At 39.2% G+C, this 22,453-nt stretch overlaps 1 protein-coding gene across 3 annotated transcripts in view; it reads left to right on the top strand.

Annotated features, from left to right (window-relative positions):
• The window catches only part of EBF2 (EBF transcription factor 2), a 148,180-nt gene that overhangs the window by 113,325 nt on the left and 12,402 nt on the right, over nt 1-22,453 (top strand). For 2 of the 3 annotated variants that reach the window (XM_030035227.1, XM_030035228.1), the window contains exons 8-15: nt 4,805-4,922; nt 6,720-6,850; nt 7,426-7,552; nt 16,608-16,696; nt 17,835-17,900; nt 18,009-18,186; nt 19,653-19,838; nt 21,841-22,008. In XM_030035227.1, the coding sequence (XP_029891087.1) occupies nt 4,805-4,922; nt 6,720-6,850; nt 7,426-7,552; nt 16,608-16,696; nt 17,835-17,900; nt 18,009-18,186; nt 19,653-19,838; nt 21,841-22,008 (1,063 nt within the window). Of the gene's footprint in view, nt 1-4,804; nt 4,923-6,719; nt 6,851-7,425; nt 7,553-16,607; nt 16,697-17,834; nt 17,901-18,008; nt 18,187-19,652; nt 19,839-21,840; nt 22,009-22,111; nt 22,221-22,453 lie in introns of those variants that run through there. The other variant, XM_030035226.1, reaches the window with a different exon arrangement.

Below are 22,453 nucleotides of genomic sequence, written 5' to 3'. Positions count from 1 at the left end.
GATGTTATTTTATATTCTGTCTGGGTAAGGGAAGGACTGACTGCAACTGCAAAAGAAAAAACACTCAAGGAGCTTAATGTGCTCGCATCTGAAAACCAAATAGCCATTGTGACAGTGAGTTGCCAGAGTTGTGTATCGTCTATGAAAAACAAACCACAGATGAGATTCTACTATGTCTCAGGTAAGCTTTGCCAGTAGCAAGAAGGATGCATTTGTACCATTGCACCCCACTGATTTCTTGTTTGGAATACAATATACTGGTTTAACTATATTCAAAAGAGAATGCAAATGAAATTGGAACAGGTGCAGGAACAGGTCATTAAGGTGACTGGGGAATGGACAAGAGCTTGGCTTAAATACTTTAGTGACATGCACTGAGAAGGGACATAACTGCTGTCTAAAAATATCCTAAGGTAGATCAGAATGGGAAATAATAATTTTAAAGCTAGCATTACATATAAACTGACTAAGAATAAATTTAGGCTGTAAACCATAAGTTCCCTAACCATCAGGACAAGTAGGCTTTAAAAACAAGGGGAATACCAAAGGCAAAAGCTTGAAATGGTTGAAGACAATTTTATAAAACTAGCCTCATGGTTTGATTGTCTGTAATAGCAGGAGACGAGATGTCAGTGACCCAGGAGTTATCTCCTACCCTTGTGCCCCTAGAATCTTAGGAGGCCCCATTCCTGAAATGAAGGCCATGTGCATAGTTTTTTCTGTTAGCCGAGTCTGCAGCAGGCTCAGGGTCTCAGGGAGGATTTCCCAAAGAATTCAATGGAGGTTTTGAGCGGAGAGAGGCTGCTGGCATTTTTCACGTTGTTTATCTTATTCCTAATCCAACTATGAAGCAAACACATTATATTCTAGCATCTACTCCTGTATTACTCGCTCAACCAAAACGCCTATTGACATCAATGGGAGCCCTGTCCAAGTGAAGACAGCAGGATGAGGCCTGACATCTTTTCTTCCACCCAGCTGGAAAATAATAATAATGATGATAATTTTTTAAATCCTCATAGTAGTTATTCTTTTGAAAAGTTAAAATAACATGGTGCTGTGACTAGAGAGTTATAAGGGAAAGTGCATCAGGAATGTAATATTGTTTCCAGATGTACAATGTCATAAAGAATTTTTTCCACACTTGGAATGGTAACAGGAATTTTTTGAGAGAGATCATTTACACAGTGATGAGATATGTTACATGTAAGTAAATGCCTGTATGCCTGGAATGTTTGTACCATATGTCTAAATAGGTGTCTATGAGTGATACAGCTTTTATATATACGATGATGTGTATTTACTTGCATATATGTGATTTGAAGAGGAGCATACTTTAGAATATAGAAATACTGATATAATGTATAGATGGGAGAGGAAAATTTGTAGTACCCAGGTAAAGGTTTGTAAAGAAATACAACACTTAGAACTTTGCAGGGGAGCGAGAGAGGGGCAGTGCAGCTCGGAAAACCTGAGTTTAATGTGCTAAAGACGGTTTGTCTGAATGTCATGGTAGGTGAACCCTCACTGTGGTTTTTGAGCAGGGATTACATTGCAGAAATCCACCTGGGAAACAAAAATAATGTGGAGATACAGCACGTGCATTTCTTCAGTACTGCTTGGGAATCATTGTTTTATGTCTGTGGCTTCCTAGCTAATAACAAGACCCTCACAGATTTGCAGAGAGAATCTTAAGAACTGCCAAAAATGTCGCTTAGAAGCGTGTAACTCCCTCAGTGTTCCTGGAGATGGAACCTACGTTTGGATGGATGAAGGAATAACACATTGCCCTCTCTATTTCTTGCTTGATTGGTTGTCCTCTGAAACTCCAACAGAGGTGATAGGTTGATCCAGCTGTGGGGCAGCACACAATCTTTAGTCTTTATGCTGTCTGTGTCAAATTTGGCCCTCAGCTACAATTACCGGAACCCATGGCCTACCTGCCATACTTCGGTGTTCTCGGATCATTCCCTTAGGATTACATCTTGCATTAACTACTGATTTGAGGTAGAGGACCATCAACTGAATAGGCATAGAAGCCAAATTCTCATACACAAGAAGAAGTGCCATCAGATCAGGAAAAGAAAAATGCACCAAAACCATCTGCCAGTAATTTGCAAGTGCTGTGGACAAATCTGAGAATTTAAATCTCCAGGGAAGTTTGCACATCACCTTTCATCGGCACTAAATACAGGTTTAAAAAAAAAAAAAAAAAGGCCGGGAATGTTTTACGATGTTAGGAGAACAAGTGTTATTGATAAATATGTGTTCAGAAGGGTATTGGCAAAAATGCATAGAAATGGTTAACAAGGTAATGGTAAGAAACGTTGACCTTGATTTGTTTAGCTAAGATGTAAAGATTTTTGAAGGTCAAAGGTGTTCTTGTGTAGTGTTTTGGAGTCTAACTGTGTCTGACCCTCTAACATTAAGCTGCTGTGGCCTGCAGTTTTGAAGAGTGAAGCAAACCAGGGGGAAAGAGAGAAGGGGGAGAGAACAGGAAATGGAGTGAGGTGTTTCAGGAAGTTGTCAGGAGTTGACTGATTGATTCCAGATGGAAAGGGTCACCCTTCATGACCCAGGAAATACTCACTGGGGGAAAGCAGTTGGCTTGTGAAAGGGAAGGGCCTGGGAGTTAGAGACCATAGTGGAATGCGCATTCCTCTTCCTTTTATCCGTAAACCATTGGTTTTTAATCTTCAGTATAAAACAGTTGGATTGTCATCTTCATCAGGCAAGAGGGAATGACTGGAGCGAAGTGAAGAAGTTCAGTAATTTTTATGTCCACATTCTCACATGTTCTTACCTCGTATCATTGATAATGAGTTGGCTAGCAGTGTTGTGGCAAAGACGACAAAGGTCTCTGCTGAATTTCAACAGTTCCTTAGAGATTACTGCAAATAAGGTCCAAAACTTTGAGAATGTTCTGGTCCAGATCTGAACTTTGCATTTTGTCCTGTCCCTGTGAATGCTGTATTTATTTACCCTAGGTCCCAGCCTGTAAAATGCCAAGTGGCTTTGACCCTCCTGTGATGAATGGGAGAGGTGAATAAAAATGGAACCGCTCATGGAGAGAGGTCTAAAAGTGCATCTTCCATTCCTGCTGGCTCAGGGAGTAAAGGATGCTCAGCACTTATCTTCTAAACAGAGGACTGTTTCTTGCTATTACTCACGCGATAGGGATCTCTACAACTCTTACTGAAATGTGGCTCTTGTATTGTGCCCAACATTTACACCCAAACGGTTATTCAAACAGGGAATATGTGTATACTTAAAGTCTGCATATATTATAAAGATCTCATACTGAGAGCATGTGGGGGTGTGTTTATCACATACATACCTTGTGTATGTGAGTTCAGATATGTATATATTATATAGTGTAACTATATATATGATATACTTTTTATTTACATTTGGTTACAATTTGAACACTTGTCGTAAATATTTCAGACACTGGAATAATTCAGGTCTATTCCCCTGTTGCCATAGTGTGCTCTGTGCTGGCCAGTGAGAGATTAAAATTTATTTCCATTGTTTAACGGAAAATAATGAAGTGCATCTGAGTGGGTTCAGCTATGTCATGCGGGAAATGTTCACTTTGGATAGGAGTCTCACTCCACCCAAATGTGCAATGATGAAATCAGTTGGCACACAAAAGCAACACATTTTGTGACAAGAATGCTTGAGAAGTATAAGCGTACAGTATGACAAGAGCCTTTTGGAATGAATTAAACTTGTCTCGAGAAAGAAAGTATTCTTTAAGCTAGCATAATCCTGTAGGAGGGCAAGGTTTCTCCTGCTATATGCTGAATATAGTTTTATCAACAATTAGAGCTTGACATTCTCTTACCTAGACTATGACAGCTGTATCTGTGAAAATTCATGAACACATCCAGGGTCAGATTCTCAATAGCTGTGAATTACTGTAGCTGTGTGGCAGCTGAATGGAGTTAAGCTGATTTACACCAACTAATGACCGAAACCTGAAAGTTTCAAGGAGATGCATCTTCTTTCAGTAGTTAAAACGCAGTTTGTTCATTTTTTTCCTAAAAGTTTGTGGTTTAAACGCACATATATTTCAGGATTTTTAGGACTTACAGCTTTGGGTATTGTATTGTAAAGGGAAAACTAAGTGGGATTAATTAACATATACAGTTACTTCCTCTAAGAATTCATATTGTATTGGAGCCCAACAACATAAGTCATGGAGGCTAAGGTTTAAAAACTGCTGCTTGATTTGGGGTCCTCAGGCTCAGATGATTTTCAAGAGGCACTAAGCATGCATATGTCAAAACCCAGACATATTAGGTACTGTTTTCATGTAGTAGGAGTTTCCATTTTGCTCAGTCAATGGAGACCTGTATTTTCGAAGCAGATGCGGATACATTTGCATGTGTGTGCAGTACAGCAGATGGCTCTGAATCTGCATGTATGTATCAGAGGGCAAATTGCTGTGGTGCTCTGCAGCCTGCCCTCCATGTTGGTATATATAGACCTCTTTGCCATCAGCTATGCTACAGTGCATCACAGGAAACTAAATTCAGGGCCACCTGCAGTAGCTGGTTCATTATACAGTAAGAACTTTATACCGCCCTTAGGATGCTATGTTAAATGGAATTAATGCATAGAATGAAGGCTGAAATGTTTTCTCCCCTTCTTGTTAGGGAGTAAACACTGCAGGACATGATGCCATTTTACAAACAGAACAGGTTTTAACTAAACTGAATAATTAATCCTTAACAAGTTGAATTTCACAGTAAATTGTTTACCTGCCTCCTTCCTTTTTCTTCCCTTTCTAAATATCTAGGTTGTGCTATCAACAACAGTGAATGTTGATGGACACGTACTGGCAGTGTCCGACAATATGTTTGTTCACAACAACTCCAAGCATGGACGGAGAGCAAGGAGACTTGACCCCTCAGAAGGTAGGATATTTGTATGAAGAACAGTACGCAAATGAATGCAAAAGCATATTGCCCATTCCTCAATTTCTATTTGTTTTCAGGAAGGAAGGAGAGCTAAGGGGCACTACAGAACCTTAGGGATTTAGAGAAGGAAGAGGCAGGAAAACAGTGTCTACTGCATGCAAAATATGATCCTCTTTACATCTAAGAGCCTCCCCCCCCCCAGTTTATTAATTAGTCTGTACTGCAAAGATGAAAAACACAGAAACACTAAGAATTATCTAAATTTCAGACTTCTCATTCAGCTGGGATAGATTTGATTTCAGGCAAATTAGGCAACATGACATCTTAGTTAAACAGAACTGTTACAGCACAAGATGTGTATGAAAAAGTGTCACTAGTTCCCTTAAACAAACTATGTGCAAAGCATAACAATGCGCAGGAGAAAACTGACACTAATTGATTTTAGTTTGTTTGGCTAAGCAAGACTCATGGCCGGCTACAGGATGGGTTTTGGACTATATTAAAGCAATTACAAATATTTGTATCTGTTAAGCTTCAAAATGGTTGGCCCCTCCTCTCCCTCTTCCCGTACACTCATTACCAATGCATTCCACCTCTCTCATGCAGACAGTACTCAAAATTAGTAGAAAATGCTATCTGTGTCTACTTTTCTCTCCCCTGCAGCTAGTGAAAGTGAGAAGAGCTAGTGATGTTAGTAGAAAAGACAAGCAAGGATATTATTTCATTATAATGTTTTGCTGCCCCACTTCTTAACTGTGCCCTATATCAACCTAAAAGAAGAATTAATGAACTGGAAGAAAATGATTGAATCAGTAAAGAATTCAGAGCGGTGTTAATTCTCCCCCAGCGGGCAGTGAAATGGTAGAAGGAAAATCCCAGGATTCCTAGCCTAGGAAGCCATCCAGTTTTTCCTTGACTGATTGGATGTGATTGACTGGCTGTTCAAAGGAGTCTCATGTTTTTGGAGCACTGCCAAAGTTCCCCTCCACCTCTGACCCTGTCAACATTGGGAATGGAGTGATGGATTGACTTTGGTTATGGCCTGGAAACCATATTGGGTTCCTGATGGGCTGTATAGTCCAGAGGCCTTGAACATATGGAAGAGAGAAGAAAAAAAAAAAAAAAGAAATCTACTCTATAAAATCAAGAAAACTATTAGAAATTGTCTCCTGGTAGGAATTGGAGGAAACATTTGATATTCCCATATCTTTTTTACCCATTGATAAACTTAATAAATCTTAATCTATCTCTTTCCACAGGGTTTAGCTTTTGTGTGATCATATGCTAATGAGTGGGGTTTTTTTTAAACAGCCTCTGCACAATCATTTAAGCGTTTCATTTTTACACCCACTACAGTTGGCCTATTAGGCTTTAATGACACAATGTTAAGTGCCAGTAATGAATAGGCAAGTAATTAACACTAGCAAGGCAGAAAACATGCGTTTATTTATTTATTTATTTATTTATTTACTGGGCTTTGTGGAATGGTAATGCAGCCTTCATGGGTGAATGGCTGGAGGGAACTTGTCCTAGGCCTTTGTCCGCACTAGGGAATTCATGCCAGCCGTGAAGCTGCAGCAGTGCGGAAACTCCCAGGAGCAGACAGGTGAAGATGCTCTAAGCTACGGTTTGCCTCAGTATGACTTAGGACCGCTTAATGTGCACAGAAGTTGCTTGCACCCATCTCCTGCAAGGGTTTACACCCAGTATTGCGAACAGTCTCTCAAAGCTGTGTGGGGGGGGGAAAAACCCACCCATAACCTGATGCTGTGATATCCTTTTTGTTTGGTTTAGCCACACCATGCATCAAAGCAATCAGCCCAAGTGAAGGTTGGACTACAGGGGGAGCGATGGTGATCATTATTGGAGATAACTTCTTTGATGGGCTGCAAGTTGTATTTGGAACCATGCTTGTATGGAGTGAGGTAGGTAGAGGTGCCTCCCGCTTGCTAAACTTGAAGAAACACTCCTTTTCTGAGGAAAGTGGAAGGGGAACAGTGTTAATTCCTATTCCAATAATGGTACAAAAATGGTGCTGTGTAAGGCGGGCCATATAAACCTGTGTGAAGGAAATTAATGGAATGTGTTTTCTCTGTGGAACTCCTTGCTATGTGATACTATTGAGACCAACTGCTCAGTAATACCCAGAATGGAACTGAACAACTCTAGGCGTCTGGAGACAGGTAAAGGTAAAGAAATAAAGAAAGGGTTAGAGTTTGGGAGGGAGAAAGAATTCCCTCTGGGTCCAGAAATAAGCCAGCAATTAAGCAACGGGCAAAACCAGCACTATTTTCCTGGTGACAATTTATCCTAAAATGTGTCTTCCTCTCCCAGAGGCAAGAAACTAGACCAGATGTATCACTTGCCCGATCTATAGTGTCTCCTATATAGGAATAAGCAATGCATTTACTCATAAAGCATGTTTGGAGGGTGAAAAGCGAAAGCGGGGAGAGTAACACGGACATGTCATAATTGTGCCTCTCCTTTTGTTATTTCCTAGCTTATCACGCCTCATGCCATTCGAGTTCAGACACCTCCACGTCACATTCCCGGGGTGGTTGAAGTGACATTATCATACAAATCCAAACAGTTTTGCAAAGGCGCACCAGGCAGGTTTATTTACACAGGTAGGTGATTGCGATGTACGGTAGAGGAGCTTGAGCTCACAGCTTCTTTGTTTTGGTAATCAGTATTGACAACTCTCTGCTTGCTTGCTTGCTTTATTTATTTAGCCTCTTGCTGTTTGAAGGCCACTCTGCTAGTTGTGACATTTGGACATGTAAGGAGATAGCTTCATTGTTATGCAGAGGTGTTAAGGCACTGTTACTACATGTGTTAATATTTTTTCCAGATTAGAGCTCATGCTGTTATGATATGGGTCTGCCTATAGATATATTGAGTGTACAGGAACATGATAGCATTGTTCTACATACTGGAAGATGTTTTATTTATAATAGTATTTATTTTACATTTCCTTCTCACCGGGGTTAACCTTTCATTTTCAAGATAATCCCAGAGGACAAGGAGAGCATCTTGTATCGAGAGAAGCCAATAAGCTGAGTGGAAAATAAATCTGTTGGGGTTTTTTTATTCTTAAATGGATTATCAACTTCTTTAGTGCCCTATATTCACCTCTGCTAGCAGGAAAACATTACCTATAGATCCAAAAGAAAAAAGTCAGATGGGACCAGATGACCATCTCATTGAACTGTCAGTACCAGTAGTAATGATGATGGCATACGACATACACACTAAAGTTTCTGAAGCCTATTAAGCATGGCTGGAGAATAATGGTGTGCCAAGTTCTAAAGGGTGGACTTATATTTAGGTTGAATGACTTGCTCCCACCAAATCATAATCAGATTTCTCAAAATGGGAGGATTTATTTCATTTTTTAAAGCCTCTCACTACCAACAATCCTCATTAAATAATTTTTGTGTATTATAGTTGTCAAATTTTAAATCATGATTTAACTCAAAAATAATAATGAAGGTCTAAGAAATTTTTATTAAAAATTTTAAGGTAAAAACTTAACCACCTGTTGAGTGAATTAGTTAGAATTTTTCCAAAAGTGGAAAATCTGACACTTCAGGACTTTAGAAGGAACCAGATTTGTGAAGATCCTGTTACTGCCTTATGCCGTTTTATATAACCCTTATTAGTACACATGCTAAATTAGTGTTTAGTTATGTATGTGGAAAGGTATTTATTCATACAACTGCCACGCCTAGAAACCTGCAGCAAGAATTAAGTCTTCAATTATAGGTATATAATACTAGGTACTACGTACTCTAATGAAATCTAAGCCTAACTGACAAAGGATTATTTTTGTTATGCTAGAGGTCTGACTCACAGTTAATTGAAGGTACTGAAATATCATCCATTGACTGAAACTGACTTTGAATCAAGCTCAAAGAGATTAGGACTTTCTTCTGATTTTGCACCAAAATAACTCCAGCACAGTGCAAAGTCATTCTGGAATTATTCCTGGGCTTGTGAGATCACGATCTGGCCAAAAGCTTTTGAAATACGTTTTCTTCTAAGGCAGTGCATTGATTCACTGGTTTCTGGGAAAAGATGAATCTGATGTCTGAGCAGGTTAAACCTATCTCCTTTCCCTGAGAGGGAACTGGCAAAGCCATCAAACAGGTTAAAGATTCAAATCTGCATGCAAATACAATCATGTTTCTAAAGCGATGGGACAGGTTAACTTACTGGAGTCTGGCACTCCGTAAGCGAAGGAAACGGTGTCATTGATTCCTGTGCAGTACAGGGTTTGTAGAGGCTGCGCTAGGCCTGATGCGTTTATCTTCAGAGAAGGAGAGACTGTTAATTCTTTAGTTATTAGTACAGATTTAAATGTAAAGTTCTTCTATGCCATTTTCTGCTTCTTGAGGCCTTTCTCTCACAGTGTCTTCAAGACAAGCATTACTGAGGGCCACCATCTGTGTGCTGTTGGCACCTGTGTTGAAAGAGGTTTAGGAACGAAGTGATACAGAGATGTGTAATAGAAATGTGCATTTCTCTATGAAGAAAAGTCGTGTTATTATTGTAAAGCTGTTTTAAGTGCAAGACTTGCTTGTACCATGTAGGGGGGACTTGAGTCAGACTGCAGTGCAGTTCTTTGCCATGTTAATTAGAGTGCTTCCACAAAAAATGGACATTAAGATGCAGGTAGGAGCTAGCAGAAGAGAAGAAAGTTAAATATACTATCCCTGTTTTACTGCTGTTATTGGCATAGGGATATCTGTTAGCATTCTCTGAGGAGTGAGTGGGTGCTTACTGCCATATGTTACAAAACAGCATTTCACAGAAGATGCCGAGCTGTTAGAGCGAGGGTAGAACAGACAACTTTTCAATCTGTCTGTTCAAGAACCTGCAGTTCTCCCACCATGGCAGGCAAAATGATAAACACAGCTATTAGGTAGAGGCTCACCGGTGTAATCAATTCCCCCAGGTTGTTGCTGCTAATAGCAGTAAAAACAACTTCTAAGCTATGAAAATAACATGGTGGCATTTTTTTTTCTTTCCACGGCTGTGCTGTCAGAAAACTGCTGGGATCCTGCTGTGAACAAATGCATTGATTTTTAACCTAGGCGAGATATATTCAGGCAGTCAAGGTCCTTCTGCCTGTAAGTCTTCTTCAGAACTTCCACAACAACTTTTGAACCTCTTGACCGATTTCTATCAGATTTTATCAGAAAGGTAGGAGCATCAAAGATGCACAGCTCCAGCACATTTCTGTGAAAATGGAAATTGGTAAGAGAGATCTGAATTAATCCTCCAGTGAAAGAAAGGGTGAAGAGCTCAACCATGTTATTAGACAGCAGAGAAGCTACCAGAAGACAGCCATCAGGAAACCAGGTTGTTTAAACACCACTGCCTGCAGTGTGTTTCCATAGCATGCATGTGTGTATCCATAGCACTCTGTAAAATATACACAGCAGCAGCATGGAAGTGCAGCTATTTGTTGGGTAGAGTGTAGCAGACAAATATCATATACTGAAAAGGAAAGTTCAATAGATTTTATAATTATTGGTAAGGTAGTCCTGTGCATCATAATGAAAATCTGGGGGGGGGGGGGGGGGGGTTGTGATAATTGAAGTTTATTATTTTCTTGATACTTTTAGTACTTTATATTGCAAAATATTTCTCCTAGCTGTCACAAAGTTTGCAGATAACATATCAGAGAATGCAGTAGGCTTGGAGACGCAAATAAGACCACTTCGCTCTTGAATTGTAGTTGCATCTATAAATGAGAATTTCTCCTCTAAATACCTTCCCTTTACATTCAGCTTGCACTTGGCAAAAACCTAAGAAATGCAGAGACATTAACATCAAGCCCAGGAGACTGAAAAGTGTAAAATCCTGCAAACTAAAAGCACGGGAAGATGTAGTTCTGTCAGAACTCGTAACAGCAGCAGCAACTAGCAGCCCTGGTACTACCTGGGTCATGTTGTATTAAGTCCTTCAACACTGTTAAGTGCTGAGAGATAACCTCAGATGAAAAGCACAAAGGGTCAAGTCATATGTAAAATACTGAGTAGCTGGCTATAGGTACTTCACAGGTATAACAAGAATAATTGTTCATATAAAACCAGACCTTAGAGGGTTCATTAGGGCCTCACTGCATCAGACATGGGCAACCAGTTACAGAAAGACACCTGCTTCCATTTTCTAGGTGAGACATTGCCACAGAAGGATGAAGAAAGATTAGCCGCTTGCCTGTGGTTTTACAGGAAAGCTTAAGATGGATGGGGGAATAGATGTGTCAGGTTCTAGTCATAGCTTTAATCACCAGAACACCAATACTCTTCTAAAACATGGAAACAGAAAAACAATGATCTTAGTATTGTGTATATCTGCCTATGCCCTCAATATTTAATATACAATCAAATATTAATGTTTGACCTGATTATACTTGAGCTTTTTTCTTTTTTTTTTAAAGAGTCACAATAAGACAGGTTGTTTGAAGAAGAAAATGATAAACTCTTGAAAAGATGAATATAAAAATTAGATATAAATTTCAAGGGTAAATCTAAATGCCACAGTGGAGCTGTTAGGGGAGCTCATATGCGTCCTGTAATGTGTATTTATAATAGGCTCCTTGCAAAGTGTGCTGTGCTAGCATTGCTGTAGTTATGGTTCTGTCAGCGTTTCCACTCTTAAGTGCTATCATTCAGGGTGCTGCAACTCAGCCATCAAATTCCTCTCATCGCTGAAATGTGATGTGTGGACTTTTCCATAAGGTTCCCAGATGGAAAACTTTTTTTATAAGAGTGAAGCCAAGAGGATTCTATGGACATCTAATGGTATACCACAGAGTACAGCAAAAATCTGGAGAAACGGCTTGTTATATATTAATGGCAGTTGCTGAACCAACTTACATACTTTAGTAGTTAAGTGTATACTTAAACTGAGAGATAAAAAGTCTATTTTTAAATCACCACAACTAAACATTTAGTCCCCGTGTGTACCTTAATCTGGTGAGAATACAGGTTACACATACACCTCTATGTTCTGAAGTACTTTTCTTTCATCAGCTGTTCCTAGACTAACAAGACATTTGCTCTCTGCTGCTAATCTAGCAGTAGCCTCATACTCTGCTTTTAATACTACACAAATTCAAATTCTCTGCTGCTGTAAGTAGTTCCATTATAGTTCCCTCGACTTTAATAACTCATACATCAGTTTACGCCAGCTGAGGATATGTCTCGTAGGCTTTCATATCTTAAGTTTGATCACAGCTCTGCCTTTACTTTGTCATAGAGATGCTAACCTGGAAACGTGTATATCAGGGAGGTTTTGAACATAATTTTCCTTGCTGAGCAGAAATCCTCCAGGGGTTAACTTGTCAGAGCAATGCAATATAAAATAATCTGTAGGATATGTTGGATTCCCGGGTTGCACCGTATCCGTCTCTATGCCAAGTACCAAGGATAGGAGGGTACTGGTTTGCGAAAGCTTGTAAGTAGATTTGAGAAGGTCTTGTTATCTGCTTTTGGGAAACAACACTTACAAGGATGCAGTGAGCTCTACAAATTGGAAGAGCGAGTTCACTTGGCCAGAACTGATGTGACAGAAAGCATTTGCTCCTTCCACTGCTTTAACCTATGAAAGACACATGGAATAGGAGGCAACACTGTGTTGGGAGTAGGGTGTTTGGAACAGCTGTTACCAAGACAGCAAACGTAACACTGGACCGCTGCAGTACGCTTCTAGCAGCGTCCTTCCAACTCTCGACCACAACGTACCCCCCAGGCAGGCTGACCAGGATGTACGTACCTCCCAAGCCCAGGACTAGCATGATTATAGCAAGCAAGCTTCTGTAGCTGGCAACATGGAAATGTTTTTATTCTGTAGGGTGAACACCAAGCATCTCTTTACTGTTGGCTTGGGTGAAGGCAGTCACTAGTGCAAAGTTGTAATTCAAGCCTTTAAGGCCACTGGTGCCTTTTTCTCTGCGTTAACATCTTTAAGAAGCTTAGGCATCACACTGCAAATACTACACTCCCTCCGGCTCGGTTTTCTGGGTTCAGGGTATTTCTAGAGGTATGCATACTTTGTTTCTTCTCATTCATACTTTGCAAACAGAGGACTTGTTACCCTTTGGTTTGCTTCATGGAGTAAAGCAAAGATGAGCTGCAGAACTTTGCTAAGGTCCTTGAACGTGGCCCTTTTTTGATTGGCGGAGAGGGAGAGTGCGCATCTCCCAAGGCATACGCTGGCAATATCAGAATGAGCTGTCACTCATGGTAAATTGTGCAGATCTTCATAACATCATCTTCCTTCAACAGTCTTATGTGCTTTGATGTGTGGTGAAATAATTAATACTTTAAATGTCAGCACTGTTATCATTGGGTATCTGAGTTAGTCCCCATTGAGATGAATGGGACTGAGCTGTTGTTTCAGGTTTTGCAAATGCAGACAGATGTCACGGCATCAGTCGCTCAAGTGTGAGAATTTTTTTTTTCTCCTATTCCAGTGAGTCATAATAGCTGGAGACTTGTATTTACAATGAAAGCGTGGATTTTGGAGGGTAAGGAACAATATAAAAGAGGAAGCGCTGTGCCATCCTCTATTTAAGCCTTGTCATAAATAAAGTCTGGCAGACTGTGGGGCATTTAGACCTCTCTCCACTGCCGACTGTAACAATTCTGTTGTTAAAACAGTTATGCTAGAGTGAGGTTTATAGACTAACCCACAATGTAGTTTATTCACTAGATGGTTGCCCTTTTTTGCATACATTATATCATGTCATGCACATTTTTTTAAACTATGCTCTGGGAAATTCAAGAGACCCCATGTGCCTGGATTTGAGAGTTGCTGAAGGGATTTTGCTGTACCTGAATCAGTTTTCTTGTGGGTTTCATTTCAGATATCTGATTTGTAGGAAATAACAAGCAGTCTGCTTCTGTGTCAGACCCCTTTACGGTCTCTGAATCCATGAACCCAAAAGCATTTGGATATAATTTTGGCACATTTCTGTGTAACACATAGATAAATCACTACTGATCCAGTAGCTCTTTTCTCAGTGGAAGTAACATTGTGGTGAAGCTGTTTAAACTTGCTGGTGGATTCTACAACTTGCCCTTCAGTTGAAAAGGTACCATTTACTTCTACAGATGTTGGATGTTGGTTTTTAGCAGGATTTCATGATGAGATATTTTTGTTTCATTAATGAGTAAACCTAGTAGTAGGCAATTTTGTTGCAATCTGTACAGAAAACCTTTTGTGCTGAAAGACATAATATATACATTGATTCAAAATGGCCAAGTTCTTCTTAGAACAATTCAACATTGTTGAGAAATGATTTGCTGCTATTTATCTATCAGAATGAAAATGTCCGTGTCGATCCATTGGAAAAATGTTCGTTGAAGAATAGCCAATTTCTTCTTCCGGAATTAGCATTTTGTATATTCCCATTAGCTATTTTTAGTGAACTATGTATACATATATGTTTGAATTCCTATATATTTTACATTGCTTTTGCTTAGCTTAAGATATATAACTTAACTGATTAGACTTGTAATCAAGAAGAGAAATGATGTATAGGCTCTTGAGAGAATTGGCCTATAATTCTCAGGATTATTGGCAAAAAAACCCCACCCCCCAAGAAAAACCCTCTTCCCAAATGGGATGTAGATTCTGTGGCAGTTGAAATGTGTATTATTAAACTCCTTAAGCAAACCAGAATGGCTCCCAGTGGAGAGCAAAGACATTCTAAGTATAGCCAAGACTAAATTCTCAGGTCTGGGTTTTCTCTGCTCAATTCCCACTTGATTATCTCTTGTAATATTTAAACTTCATGCCATGCCATAATTATTTAATAAAAAGTAAATATAAAATGTATCTCAGTGGGGAATATGACCTTTTACCTTCATGTTGTTATACCAGAGACAGACACAGATAAACAGAGAATCCGGATCAGTGTAATAGTCTGTCTCACTTGATAGTTTCATTCTTCTGGTGTCTGAGATAGTTATCCTGTAAGGTGCTGAGTATATTTTGGAAGATTCAATAAGTGCCATCAGCGTCTCTTGCAATCAGGTGTTTTCAGCTGTGCTGATTTCATGAGTTATTTTTAATATTTTTTTTTTTCCCCAAAAGAACCACAAATGTTAGAACTAGCACTGAACTGAGGGTAGTACTAAAGGACTTACATAAGTTACTTATTAAATGTGTCATGGAATTCTTAGCAAGATTCTCAGCATGAATGTGTCATTTGAATTATAAGGCACATTCTGAAGTATAAGGAAATTCTAAAAAACATACCTGCAACTGTATGAGTAAAGACTAGTAATCCTAATATATTAGAGGCAAAGCCAATGAGTATGCAGAATGCTACAGAACTGACTTTTTATTTCTGTATTAATTTGGAGTTTAATTTTGAATAATCAGAAATTAGATTATTATTGCCACAATTTCATGGTAGAGAGCATTGAAGTGTCTGAAGTTTTATGAAATCATCAGCGATGCCAGTAGGGCTCTACCAGCTATTACTAACTGAGGATCTGGGTCAAAATATCTTGGTTTATCCACTAGAGATTAACATCATTACAGTGAAGTGGCTATGGATGCATAATAGCCATACCCCATTGAAGAAGTTAATGCGTCTAATGAATAGCTGTGCCCTAGTTTGTGATGGCAAAATGTTGGAGGCATGTGTGTAACGTGTTTATTGGATGAGCAAATACAGTACTCTTGGTTTCTGACTGTGTAACAAACATAGTAGAAGACCTGTTCTAATTTGCATTTGTACCATAACTTGCTGTATTACTGCCATGGTCAATTTTGTCCACAGTAAATACTCCCAGCCTTAAAGGAGTATTTTGTGACAATGCTTCCCGGCTGTATCTTTCAAATTATTCATTCAGCCTTTGATAGATGGTGAGAAGTATGCATCGGAAACTGGAGCAGTTTTAAGTGCAGAAGTCATGATTTTTTTGTTCCCGTATTGAGTAAGCCAAACTCACTAGTGTGACCCTTTGGAGTATTTTCGGTAAGAAGTTTTGCAAATAGCATGCAGCATTCACATAAATTTTGTCATTTGGTTCAACATATCTGCCTCTGAATGCATTTTCTGGAATACTGGCAGAAAATGAGCATGTAAATTCAGTTCAGCTGTGCCCACCAGAATGAACAGGCATAGGGCGTGTGGGCACGTGTGTATATACGCATGAATGCACAGAATTCTTTCAGGGCTTGGCTGTAAGCAGAAGGATATCACTAATTCTTTAACAAATTACAGCCACACTGAGGGATTGTCCAGGAGCACCATGCAGTTCATTATATAGATAATGGCAGAAACATCTGTACAATTAAATGGGTGGAGTTAGGGTACCAGGAGTCAGGGGACCTGGTCTGCATAACACGGTCCACATTAGCAGCTTGCGTGTCCCCCCTTTCTTAGCAGTAGAATAAGTATTATCTTTGAGAGGAGATTAAAGATCCTCACGCAGAAGATCTTGTAAAGCTTAGCTTACTATTCAGCCTGTCTTACGGAGTGATCAGGGCTCACCTGAGCAGTAGGCAATGTACACCCTCTAGGAGCCCAGGCAATGAGAGGCTTTTTGTGGAGAAGCTGTGAAATCCTTTTCTTAGGTAATGAAACTTGGAGTCATACAAAGATAGATATATACTCTCATATAATATGGTGGGGTTTTTCTGTTTTCCTTTCAGCTTTAAATGAACCTACCATAGATTATGGTTTCCAAAGACTGCAAAAGGTCATCCCAAGACATCCTGGTGACCCCGAAAGACTAGCTAAGGTAAAGTACTTCTAAGCATTTCACCGAGCCTACTAAATACGTTCTTTGACTTCTAACTCGTGAAAGAGACAAAATTGTATCTTAAATGACAATTACATCTGAATGGAAGTTCACCAATTAGTTGTAGGTCCAAACAAGAATGTGATCATGTAGAACACAGCTACCAGTAATTTTTATCTGTTAGAGCTCAAACACTGCCTGTGAACTTCTTTTGCTGCTAAAATGAGAGTCCAATGCAGCTATCTTTCCAGTTCATATTCATGGTCCTTTGTATTTATTCATATTGGCAAGTCTCTGTACCTAAATGATACATGGTAGACAAAAGATTTGTTGCAGAAGTCTAACCTTAAGGGAATCTTTTCGTAAAAACACTTAAAGCTCAACTTTTTCTGTAGTCACAACTGCAGTATGCACGTGTTGTAACAACTCAGGATTTTATGTATCTGTAATACTGCACACTGTGGTGATGCGGCACCTAGCACAATGTGAGTGGCATTAATGACTATATATTCCTAGATTTTAGTGCAGTACCAAAAGTACATATTATCATCTTTGCATGATGAAAGACTATTGTGTTCTGACAGACAGTATACTTGTAATTTTTTTCCTACAACCAGAGGTAACATAAGATACCTCCTAGCTAAGTGTTTTATTTGGTTACCATTATTAAGGAAAAAATAAATGGGCGTGGAGGCTAATCAGATCTGTATGTGCCTATGCAAAAGAGTATATTGAAATTCAGTAGGGAATGAAGTTCCTATTTAAATTGGGTATGTCTGAAAATTGTTTCCATGTTTGAAGCTGGGGAGCTTAAAGCAGCTTCAGGACTCTGGAGAGCTCCAAGAAAAAGATGGAGCCCTGGGCACACCACCCAGTCCGGGCCGGTTGACGTTTCTATCGCACACACGTCAACGCTTGCCAAAGTGACTGATGATTTTGGATGTCTAGTTTAAGATACTGTGAGGGGTTCAATTTTTCAGGTAAGTGGCAAATAACAGCTCCTTAAGGGACCCAGTCTTCAGGATGACCACACACAAACACACACTAGTCACTGCAGAAAATAGTAGCCCATGGTTTTATTTGCACTGAAATCCTTTTCTATTAAAATCTCAATTTTATGCATCTGCTCATCCTCCAGGAAATGCTATTGAAACGAGCTGCTGACCTAGTTGAAGCACTGTATGGAACACCACATAACAACCAGGTCAGAATGGCTGCTCTCAACAGGGGAGTGGTATACGTTGAGGTTTAGTAATAAACACTAGAAGATTTCTCCAAGCACGTTTCTGAACTTGTCCCTTTCATTCTGCAGGACATCATTCTGAAACGAGCTGCAGACATCGCAGAAGCTCTCTACAGTGTACCAAGGAATCCCGCACAGATCCCCGCACTGTCTAGCTCTCCTGCTCACAGCAGTATGATGGGAATTAACTCCTATGGTAGCCAGTTAGGAGTCAGCATTTCAGAGTCAACACAGGCGAACAACCAAGGTAAGTAATACAGTGTTAATTTAAACACTGAAAAATTGAATCAGTCAATCACAGTTGCTTCCACAGTCGTTTTTCTATTTCTCTACCTGCTCAGCTCATGAACAGAAAGATGGCTTTAAACTGTCAGCATTAGAAATGGATGTATGGTGGCATTTTGGATGATACTATGTCTGTACTAGGTTCCAGTCACCAGATTAGCTATGGCTGAAAGAATTTTTGAGTATTTTTTGATACCAATTTAACCCTGAATTCTCTCCCTGTTCCCCTCAATATATTTTTTTGTTGTATCTCTGTTTTTATAAAAGACAAGGACAGCAACTGAAAAAAAACCTCTCACAGTTAATTTTCTTTTTTTTTTTTTTTTTTTAAGGTGGCTTCTTCAGTGTTAATTTTAACAACTTGCATATGTTGCATGTATTACATTTACTCCAGATATATTATTGTTAAGAAAACATCCCACAAAATGACATATTAACAGTAATACAGCATGGGAGCAATATAAACTTTGGGCATTTTCTGACTCTCAAATATTTTGATTTTTAGCACTCAATTCCAGTAACTTACAATCTGTGGTTGACTGCATTAATAGCTGTGTTTAACACTCCAAGGCCATAAAACCATGTCATATGAAGTTAATATTACATATGCCATGTCAAAAGTAATCATGTAGATAATTTTGCTGGGTTTTTTAATAAGGTCTTACTAGTCCCGAATTAGAACTTCATAATATAAATGGGCAGAAATAACCTGACATGATATCTAAATGGTAACCACTTTTAAAGTAGCTATTGGATCACATCTTTCTAATGAAAGCTTTTCCATGGAAAAAACCTTTTGCAGCTGTAATAATAGCCTTGTACTTTAATGTTGATAGCTATAGTGTTCTTCAAGTCTCTTTCTGGAGAAAAAAGAGGATAACTTTTGGTTCTCAAATATGTGATTTATTCTTTTTTATGACAAAAAATGGCTTTTACTTATCCAGTGTATTCTTTCCCCCAAGTAGAGTACCTTCAAAGTCAAGCTGCAAACTATATATGGGTTATAATTTCCCCTTAGTCATGTACTTGCTTTATTTGGCCTTCATCAGTAATTTGAAAAGTATAACCTCCTCCCTAAAATTGTAGAAAATCCCACATATATTATAAATTCTACCTCAGAAAAAGATAAGCACACACATTTTTTTCCAGGTCTTAGAACAAATTTCAATTTTTAACAAATCAAATCTGATTAGAAAAATATACATCAGTTCAGTTCAAAAAGTTAGTTTCCTACACTGTTTTAAAACTTAATATTGCTTAACTTGAAAGCATGTGCATAAAACCTACTGAATTTAATGGTACTTGCTTAAATGTTTTAATTAATCTGGACTTACTTAAATAAGTAATTTATTTAAGCAGAGAATATACAGGAGAAAGTAAGTTTTAAGCCAAATCCATTGACACGCTTTTAAATGTGGTTTTTTTTAGGTTATATTCGTAACACAAGCAGCATCTCACCCCGCGGTTACTCATCCAGTTCCACACCTCAACAGTCCAATTACAGCACTTCCAGCAATAGCATGAATGGCTACAGCAATGTCCCCATGTCAAACCTGGGCGTTCCAGGCTCACCTGGATTCATTAACGGCTCTCCAACAGGATCCCCCTATGGATGTATGTACTTTGCTTCTTTTATGTTTGATTCTTGTTCCTGCTTAATTTAATTTACCACATCAAAAAATGCAGCAAGTGATGTCTTTCAAGAAAAATTCTCAAGATTTAGTGAAGATTTTTGTAAAAGGTTCTGATTTGTCTTCTGGTATTTTTTAGTATGAACTAGAAAATGTTCCCATTTTTCAAGAAGAATAGAGGAATATTGAATCTTACTTGTTTTTTCCTTCATTTTTCATCCTTATATAGATTCCTAAGTGGCAAAGGCCACAGTGAGAAATGAGGTACAATTTGCAACTTTAGATGATTAAGCAAGTAGCCATTACAAAAAACAAAAATTTTTTGTGTGTATGAACTGCACTAACAATAACTGAGAGCTGAATTGTGGATTAATTTCATGGAATCATAGAATGGTTTGGGTTGGAAGGGACCTTAAAGACCATCTAGTTCCAGCCCCCTGCCATGGGCAGGGACACCTCCCACCAGCCCAGGTTGCTCAAAGCCCCATCCAACCTGGCCTTGGACACTGCCAGGGATGGGGCAGCCACAACCTCCCCGGGCAACCTGTTCTGGGGCCTCACCACCCTCACCGGAAGAACTTCTTCCTTCTTCTAATCTAAATCTCCCCTCTTTCAGTTTAAAGCCATTACCCCTTGTCCTATCACTACATGCCCCTGTAAAAAGTCCCCCTCCGGCTTTCTTGTAGGCCCCTTTAGGTACTGGGGGGCTGCTCTCAGGTCTCCCTGGAGCCTTCTCTTCTCCAGGCTGAACAACCCCAACTCCCTCAGCCTGGCTTCACAGGAGAGGTGCTCCAGCCCTCTGATCATCTTGGTGTGCCTCCTCTGGACTCGCTCCAACAGGTCCATGTCCTGTGAAACTATATTACCTTGATAACAAAGATGGAATTAAATTGTGGAAGTTAGTATTACTGCATTTCTAGTTACTAGTTTTACCATGAGCAAGTCACTCTTCGTGCCTTGATTTCCCTCTGGCAAGAGTATAAGTGTGTAATATATCTGTCTATCTATCTATATAAAAAAGAGGATGAACAGTTAAACAGCTATTTACTTACTGACTTATTATTTAATTATTTACCTACACTGTAGCTTATGGAGGGGTATAGCTCTCAATAATGTCAGGATCATGCCTTTCCAGAAAAACACCTGGTATCCTGCAAAATACTACTTTATTTACATTCACATCATCTGCATAAAGACTGACCCACTTTGCAGTGATGATGAAGGCTCCTTGTTGGTCTGAAACCTGCTAAACAATATCCTCACAGTTTGAGCTGTAATTTAAGGCTAAGATGCAACTCAAAGGATGTTCAGGTACTTTTACTCACCCTGTTCTGGAGCTTTGCCATTGACTTCAATAAGGAAAGGACCAGGTCTGCAGTGTATTGTTGTTCTGATTTCAAATACTTCCATGAGACTTGGGGATTCACTTGAACCCACATGAAATACGGTTATTTGTTCCTTGTTTTGCTGAGAAATAGCTGACATTTTTCTTGGAAGGTAAGCAAACAGTTGCTTAACAAGCTATTGGACATATAATGGGACTTTTTCTTGCAAGATACTTCTTTAAAAAGAAGCCAATCTAGGCAACAGCTTAAACATCCCCCCTCAACTCCAACCAAGGAAATCTTCTTTTTTAAAAAGCTGAGGAAGTTAAAGGAATTACCGGCCTTCCCAATTTCCAAAGCACAGACTGTAAGTGGACAGGCCACTCCTGTCTACTGTTTGTTCATATTGACTCTCTCTCTCTCCCTTGATGACTTACCATTTTCTGATATCCTCACCCTTAATTTTAAAAGAATGAAGCACTCTCTTTTCTGAACTATTCAATATAACTATCTCTCTACTTTAGACTTATTGTAAACAGCCAAGTCAAGGTGAAAATGAGATCTTCTTTAAGAAGTGAGTAATCAGAAGGTGGATGTTTTAAGTTTTACCAAACTTCTATAATTGCATCTCTGATGAGGATTCACTTTTTTCTTTTGCAGTAATGTCTTCAAGTCCAACAGTTGGCTCCTCCAGCACTTCTTCCATCCTTCCATTCTCCTCTTCCGTCTTTCCTGCTGTCAAACAGAAGAGTGCCTTTGCTCCTGTCATCAGACCCCAAGGGTCTCCTTCTCCTGCCTGCTCTAGTGGCAATGGAAATGGGTTTAGAGGTAAGAAATGTACAATTAATATTCAACCTGCACATGTAAAGCACACTGTGTTAGTCTGGGTAAACACAGTAATAATTTGAATACCATTACACTGATATTACAGGACTCAGTGGTGACAATCTGACCCAATCCAACTGGATTAAAGCAATGCTCCAAGATTTGTCTATTTGGTTTTAAAACAACAGAGGACAGACACTCATTTATACGAAGAAGGATTTGACCCACACTGCATTTTCAATACCAGCTCTTTTGTGAGGAATGACTTCTCCTTAGGCTTCAGGGACTTGTAAAACAAACGTCTGCCCTGCAGAGTTAATACACAGCTCTGTACATAACAGCCAATGTCTTGAAACCTGCTGCAAGGTTTAGGCTCATACCGGGAATTGAGCCCTATAGTACATTTACAGCCTTTTTAAAGGTGATCTGCAAAACAAATGTGAATATT

This window comes from Aquila chrysaetos, chromosome 13 (assembly GCF_900496995.4).
Source record: "Aquila chrysaetos chrysaetos chromosome 13, bAquChr1.4, whole genome shotgun sequence".
In the NCBI taxonomy this organism is placed as follows: domain Eukaryota; kingdom Metazoa; phylum Chordata; class Aves; order Accipitriformes; family Accipitridae; genus Aquila; species Aquila chrysaetos.
This window is presented reverse-complemented; position numbering and strand designations above follow the sequence as displayed.